The sequence below is a fragment of the Carassius carassius genome, chromosome 11, assembly GCF_963082965.1.
Source record: "Carassius carassius chromosome 11, fCarCar2.1, whole genome shotgun sequence".
NCBI lineage: Eukaryota > Metazoa > Chordata > Actinopteri > Cypriniformes > Cyprinidae > Carassius > Carassius carassius.
Genome location: NC_081765.1, coordinates 33,857,340 through 33,864,795, shown reverse-complemented (window position 1 = coordinate 33,864,795; position 7,456 = coordinate 33,857,340). Strand labels below are relative to the sequence as shown.

Here is a 7,456-nt window from a genome sequence, read left to right as displayed (position 1 = left end):
ATCATTTTTTTTTTTTTTTTGGTTTAGAATGACGGAATTCATCCACGTTTTAAATGTTATAAGTGCATGTTATCATTCAATCGGTATCTGCTATTGGATCAGGAAATCAGGAACGAAAAAAAGAAAAGAAAAAAAGAAATCTAATTGTTTTCTGCAAAACTCCACCAGACTGATTTTCACATTTTACTGTATCATTCTTTAATAATTGCATGCCAAATTATGACAAATGATAGCTTCATCATTATACAATGAAAGTTGGAAAATGAATTCAGTCACTTAAAAAAAAAAAAAATCATGGATCTAATTGATATAGAATAGAAAATTGTTGTACAAATTAATCCAAATTATGCATTAATTTAGCAGCATTCCACATTAAAAAAAGAAAAAGTATACAGCTTTGAACCCTAAAATACAAATAAAAACACAATTATAGTAAAATAAATGGTGAAAACTTAAATAGAAGGCCGAGAATATGAATATGAATAAATATGACAGCCGAAGGAGGATTTGCTAAAGGAGACGGTAGGGCCTTTAACGCGCTCGCACGTTGATCTACCACGCACCGCCGAGTAGACGTGCAATGAACTTGAAGCGCAGATAGAGTGGCCGCAGTAGAGGACGACGAAGAGAAAGACTTTGAAGAAGTTTGTTTCTGAACAGACAGCAGATCTTTGTGATTCTCGAGGTTATTCGTTTTTGAAACCGTCGTTCAGAAAGTGAAAGTAAAGTTTAGGTTGCTGGAGCTCAAACAGTGAAAATGGCTTCATCAGCTGAATATGAATATAATTGTACCGTGTGCTGTGGTTTCTTCAAGACGCCTGTTATGTTATCATGTAGTCACAGTGTCTGTAAAGAGTGTCTTCAACAGTTCTGGAGAACCAAGAAAACTCAGGAGTGTCCTGTCTGCAGGAGAAGATCCTCAAAATCTAGTCCTCCATTAAATCGGTCATTACAAAACTTGTGTGAGTCGTTCATGGAGGAGAGAAATGAGAGTCGTTCATCAGGATCTGAGGAGATCTGCAGTTTACACAGTGAGAAACTCAAACTCTTCTGTCTGGAGGACAAACAGCCGGTGTGTGTAGTGTGCAGAGATTCAGAGAAACACGTCAGTCACACATTCAGACCCATCAGTGAAGTTGTTCCTTCATATAAGGTAGGACAAATGTCTCTTGTTTAATTTATAAAGAACAATAATTAGTCAAACACAGATATCATCACATTCATGCACTCAGTATTTCTCTCTGCTGTTTTATTCAACTCCATATGACATAAACTTTGTTCTGTTAAAGTGTATTTTGTGTTTACTCAGGTTGTGTTTGTTTTATGTTTACAGAATCAATTTAGTGTGAGATTTACACAAAACACAGCACTGTATGATCACTGTATTCTCTTCACTGTAATGTAATATATATGTGTGTGTGTGCTGGTCATATAATTTGAATAAAATCAAAAAGTTGATTTATTTCACTAATTCCATTAAAAAAGTGAAACTTGTATATTTTATTCATTCATTACACACAGACTGATATATTTCAAATGTTTATTTCTTTTCATTTTGATGTTTATAACTGACAACTAAGGAAAATCCCAAATTTAGTATCTCAGAAAATTTTAATATTGTGAAAAGGTTCAATATTGAAGACACCTGGTGCCACACTCTAATCAGCTAATTAACTCAAAACACCTGCAAAGGCCTTTAAATGGTCTCTCAGTCTAGTCCTGTAGGCTACACAATCATGGAGAAGACTGATGACTTGACAGTTGTCCAAAAGACGACCATTGACCCCTTTCACAAGGAGGGCAAGACACAAAAGGTCATTGCAAAAGAGGCTGGATGTTCACAGAGCTGTGTCCAAGCACATTAATAGAGAGGCGAAGGGAAGGAAAAGATTTGGTAGAAAAAAAAAAGTGTGCAAGCAATAGGGATAACCGCACCCTGGAGAGGATTGTGAAACAAAACCCATTCAAAAATGTGGGGGAGATTCACAAAGAGTGGACTGCAGCTGGAGTCAGTGCTTTCAGAACCACTATGCACAGACATATGCAAGACATGGGTTTCAGCTGTCGCATTCCTTGTGTCAAGCCACTCTTGAACAACAGACAGTGTCAGAAGCGTCTCGCTTCAAAAAGGACTGGACTGATGCTGAGTGGTCCAAAGTTATGTTCTCTGGTGAAAGTACATTTAGCATTTCCTTTGGATATCAGGGCCCCAGAGTCTGGAGGAATAGAGGAGAGGCACACAATCCACGTTGCTTGAGGTCCAGTGTAGTTTCCACCGTCAGTGATGGTTTGGGGTGCCATGCCATCTGCTGGTGTTGGTCCACTTTGTTTTCGGAGGTCCAAGGTCAACACAGCCGTATACCAGGAAGTTTTAGAGCACTTTATGCTTCCTGCTGCTGACCAACTTTATGGAGATGCAGATTTAATTTTCCAACAGGACTTGGCACCTACAGTGCCAAAGCTTCCAGTACCTGGTTTAAAGACCATGGTATCCTTGTTCTTAATTGGCCAGCAAACTTGCCTGACCTTAACCCCATAGAAAGTCTATGGGGTATTGGGAAGAGGAAGATGCGATATGCCAGACCTAAGAATGCAGAAGAGCTGAAGGCCACGATCAGAGCAACCTGGGCTTTCATAACACCTGAGCAGTGCGACAGACTGATCGACTCCATGCCACACCGCATTGCTACAGTAATTCAGACAAAAGGAGCCCCAACTAAGTATTGAGTGCTGTACATGCTCATCCTTTTCATTTTCATACTTTTTTCAGTTGGCCAAGATTTCTAAAAATCCTTTCTTTGTATTGGTCTTAGGTTATATTCAAATTTTCTGAGAAATTTTTCCTTAGTTGTCAGTTATAATCAAAATTAAAAGAATTAAACATTTGAAATATATCAGTCAGTGTGTAATGAGTGAATATAATCTACAAGTTTGACTTTTTGAATGGAAATAGTGAAATAAATCAACTTTTTGATGATATTCTAATTATATGACCAGCACCTGTATGTATATATATATATATATATTAGGGGTGTAACGATACGCGTATTCGTATTGAACCGTTCGGTACGAGGCTTTCGGTTCGGTACGCGGTACGCATTATGGACCGAACGGTTCGTTGGACTAATTAATTTGGAAAATAAAAAAAAAAGTGAAATATAATGATATGCGTTCAACAAGGTAGCCCAATAACCCAAACGACGTAACAGACAACGCCCCTGACACCCCCGAAGAAGAAAAAAACACCAACTTACATGTTTATGTTAGGCTACTCAGTCAAGCGCTCGCTCACTCAGTAATACAGGCTGAAGGCACGTTGCAAAATGGCCAATGCGTTTAACAGGGAATCCAAAGTGCACCCAAACACCAGACCTGTTGGTTATTGGAGGATCTTCTATTTCTGGTCTGTTAAACGCATAAGCCATTTTGCAACGAGCCTTCAGCGCGTAGGCCTACTGAGCGAGCGAGCACCTTACTCTGTAGTGCAGTGATTTTCACTATTTTTTTTCACAAGAGCCACATTGGCAGAGCAAAATCAAAAGGCGAGCCACCTTTACGACAACATACTAAGTCACCTTTGCAAATGTGCATTTCTACATATAAATTGGACATCCCACAAAAAAGAAATAACACGGCCAATAAATTTTCGTTTAAGAACAGATTTACTTTAATAGTGGGATGAGCGAAAGCTGGCATGCATGTCAAACAAAATGCCCCCAAAAGAAAAAAAAAATCTCTATGTTTTCAGTGCTGATGCATTCATGTAACATTTAAGGGCACCTAAAAGCTGTCACAACGAACCGGCAAAATTCATGATTATGAATATGTAAAATATAGCAGAAGACATTTAATTTTTTTTTATGTCTGTCGGCTAGAAAGATGCAGACTCGTGATCTTCGCAGTATAGTGAACGCGCCTGAGAGAAATGCACATTTCATACGGGAGGGAGAGCAGTCTGTTTTCTTTCGTTTTGAATAGTTTTTTTTTTTTTTTAAAGTAGACATTTCAAGCTTTATATATAGCCTATTTGTTGGGTCTGTGAGGCAAGTAGGCTATACGCTGAGTTTCGGTTCATTCATGAGACAAACTCCAGGTTCACACCGGCTCCTTCGTGTCGTGGTTATCTATTTTCTATTTACTTCTTATTAAATCCAGACAATTGGTTGATGAAACCTTGATTAAAATTAAGATACAATTAATACAAAATGAAATCAAATTTAAAGACAGGCTTTGTGCTTTCTGTTTGAGGTCTCAGTGAAAGTTTTAAAGCAGTCTTAGTGCGACTTATATTGATAGGCTACACCTGTATGAATTCTCATTTTACTTTTTGAACCCCATTATTGAGCCGAGTTTTGCTTGAAAATAGTCTACTGTTGATGACTGTGCAAGACTAATGGATTCAGGGTCAGGCTTGAATGAGCATGCTTCAGACTCGTGGTGTGAGCAGAGCGAAATTGGATCGGGAAATGCGACGCTCCGTCCACCGTTCTTTTGAAATTGCCAATCTGCGCTCTGTCCAAGATCCACCCGCTCGCGCTCCCCGCTCGCTCCCGCCTCACATGCTCTGAAGGCAAGTGGCAGTGTGATACTGTAAGCTACTATGCGAGCCGCCAGTTATAGCTTGACGAGCCACGCAATGAGTAACTGTGCTGTAGTGGAAAACATAGGTTTTAAGAACATGCTTAATGTAATTGAGCCCCGTTACAATATTACTTCACGAGCCCATTTCAGACAGACCGTAATTCCTGCTTTGTTCCAAAAAACATAAGCCCTATAGAGAACCAATTGAGTAAAAACACACTCAATATAAAGAGTTATAGAGTTCCATATAAAAAGTTACATCTTTGTATTTGTTCATAACTAATATAACATTTTCATTTTTTTTTATAAGGAGCTGTTTTTGTTTTATACAGTATGCTGCTAAGAAAACACCATAGAAGATGGGTAAAGAATAGCTCCATCATTGTTCAATGTAAAAAAAAAAAACATACTTTGTTAGTTTTAATAAATAATTTTTTTTTATAAAAATCAAGGAAATTTATCTGCAAATTTTTTCTTTTTGCTGTATCTAAAACGTACCGAACCGTACCGAACCGAACCATGACACCAGTGTATTGTATCAAACCGAACCGGGAATTTTGTGAACCGTTACACCCCTAATATATATATATATATATATATATATAATTTAATATATTTTTATTTTGTTCAATTCTAGGATGAGCTCAATACAGAACTGAAGTCCTTACAGGAGAAACTTCAACACAATGCAAAAATGAAAGGAGAGTTTGAGAAAACAGTTCAACGCATCAAGGTGAGGCAACAGAATCATTCATTTTCAGGACAGCTGTAGCATCACTAAACACAATTATGAATAGCTAAGCTGGCTTGAGAAAGCCAACTTACTGAAATCCTATTTAAAGTTCTTCTGAGACAAAATTTTAAAATGTATCTCCTCCTAGAGCTTTCAAGCTAGAACCACCAAACTCAGGTCAGACCTTCAGACTGGTCTGACTCAGGTTGCTATATCTTTTAACTGATTCGGATTATGGTTTTCGTAAACCACACTACCAAAATCACCTAAAATCCCATAGACTTTCTTTGAGGGGATGCAAACGTTATACAATAAGACTTATGATGTATTTTAGTGACGTGATTCAGCCAAGTATGGTGACCCATACTCAGAATTTGTGCTCTGCATTTAACCCATCCAAAGTGCACACACACAGCAGAGAACACACACAAACCGTGAACACACACCCGGAGCAGTGGGCAGCCATAGTAGCCCTACTGAAAATACAGCTAAAACCTGCCTAAGCTGATCGGTTGCTTTGGCTGGTCTCCCAAGCTGGTGGGTTTTTAAGAACTTTTGGCCACTGTCACGCTGGTTTTTAGCCATTTTTTAGCTGTTGTTTTACCTGGTTTTAGCTGGATTAGCATAGAAATGTTATCAACATGCTAGTAACTTACTAATCATGCTAGAAACAGGCTATTAACATGGTTTTAAAGTGGTTTTGGATACTGTCACGATGGTCTTGTGTAACCCGTCTTGTCTGTCTGCGTTGTGTTCTGGGTTGTTCTCAAGTAGACTGGCTGTCACAATGTAGTTTATTATCTGCGGTCATAAACAATATGGCAATGAGTGTTGCGTGACATCAAATTAGCATCTCAGTCAAATCCAGCATTGCTCTGACTGTATTCACATTAATCACATGTAACCTCTTTTCATAAAGAAAAACTACATACATTTGTAATCAAAAACAAATACAAAGAAAAATATCACAGATATTCCCAATAGAAAAACACATTGTAAATTCCCCTTAGTCATTCATTAATTCCATTAGATAAACTACACATATATTCATTCATCTAGAACAAATATGCACAAACACACAAAAAAAACATACCTGCGGTCATAAACAATATGGCAATGTGTGTTGCGTGACATCAAATTAGCATCTAAAAAAAAATAGCATCACGTCAATACAATGTTAATGGCCTGCCGAACAGCTAGCTCACCACGTGCTGAAGCAGCTACCAAACTGCATTTAACATATAAAAGACACAATATCGCGGCTCGTAGTTCATTAAGACTACTGCAAGATTCACTCATCATCATAGACACTCTTACACAGTGATAAGTCAACAAATAAGTGATAATAGCAACTTATATATCCGTTTTATTATCGGAGAGACCTGACGTGAACTCACCTCAGTCAAATCCAGCATTGCTCTGACTGAGGTCAACCTTGCGCGGCGCAAGTCCCCGGTCTGATGACGTCACACGCACACACTGCACTAACCCGACGAGCAGGCAGAATGAACCCAAAACGAAACTCCCAGTAATACAAAAAGAAATATTTTTGGTGGAATTCATAAGTATACAAATAAACCTGCTACATTCACCCCCCCTGAATTCCACCAAAATAACGACACCCCTGAATTCTATAATAGCACCAAAAATGCATTAATGTAAACACACTCGTACCCGGACCAAATAACAATGAAATCTAATCCCAAAGTTCAGTAAAAACTATCCGTAAAACAGATCAAGAGAAAAAAAGAAGGTTGATCAGGCCCTCATCCTCTCAGGATCATAAAGGTGCAGCCTACACCCCTAAACATCTGGTCCCCTGGCTTGAAAAACCCCACAGTACGGTTTCACATTCAAGGAAGGGAAAAAAAACAAAAACCCCATTTGAAAAGAGAAAAACTTAACGGTGTGCACTCTAAATCAAACTTTCTGAGGCAAAGAGAGGCCCCATTTAACAGGTCTCTGAACCATACTCTCAATAAGCCTATTGACAGACCTAACCACCCTCCCAGTTCTAGTTACGACCCTGCCTTGAATTCTGTTATCAACTACAGCAGTCTGAGTCACAGTAGAGTCAGCAGGTGAGCAGGCTTGAGTGGGGGTTGAGTCAGTCGGAGTCGTATCAACGTCAGTAGGTGCATT

At 38.6% G+C, this 7,456-nt stretch overlaps 1 protein-coding gene across 4 annotated transcripts in view; it reads left to right on the top strand.

The window, feature by feature from the left end:
• The first annotated feature begins 297 nt into the window (after positions 1-297).
• The window catches only part of LOC132153232 (E3 ubiquitin-protein ligase TRIM39-like), a 70,874-nt gene continuing 63,715 nt past the window's right edge, over positions 298-7,456 (top strand). The window contains exons 1-3 of one of the 4 annotated variants that reach the window (XM_059562597.1): positions 301-685; positions 844-1,153; positions 5,219-5,314. In XM_059562597.1, coding sequence (XP_059418580.1) covers positions 974-1,153; positions 5,219-5,314 — 276 coding nt within the window. In that variant the 5' untranslated portion in view covers positions 301-685; positions 844-973. Of the gene's footprint in view, positions 1,154-5,218; positions 5,315-7,456 lie in introns of all 4 variants that reach the window. The other 3 variants (XM_059562596.1, XM_059562593.1, XM_059562594.1) reach the window with 3 other exon arrangements.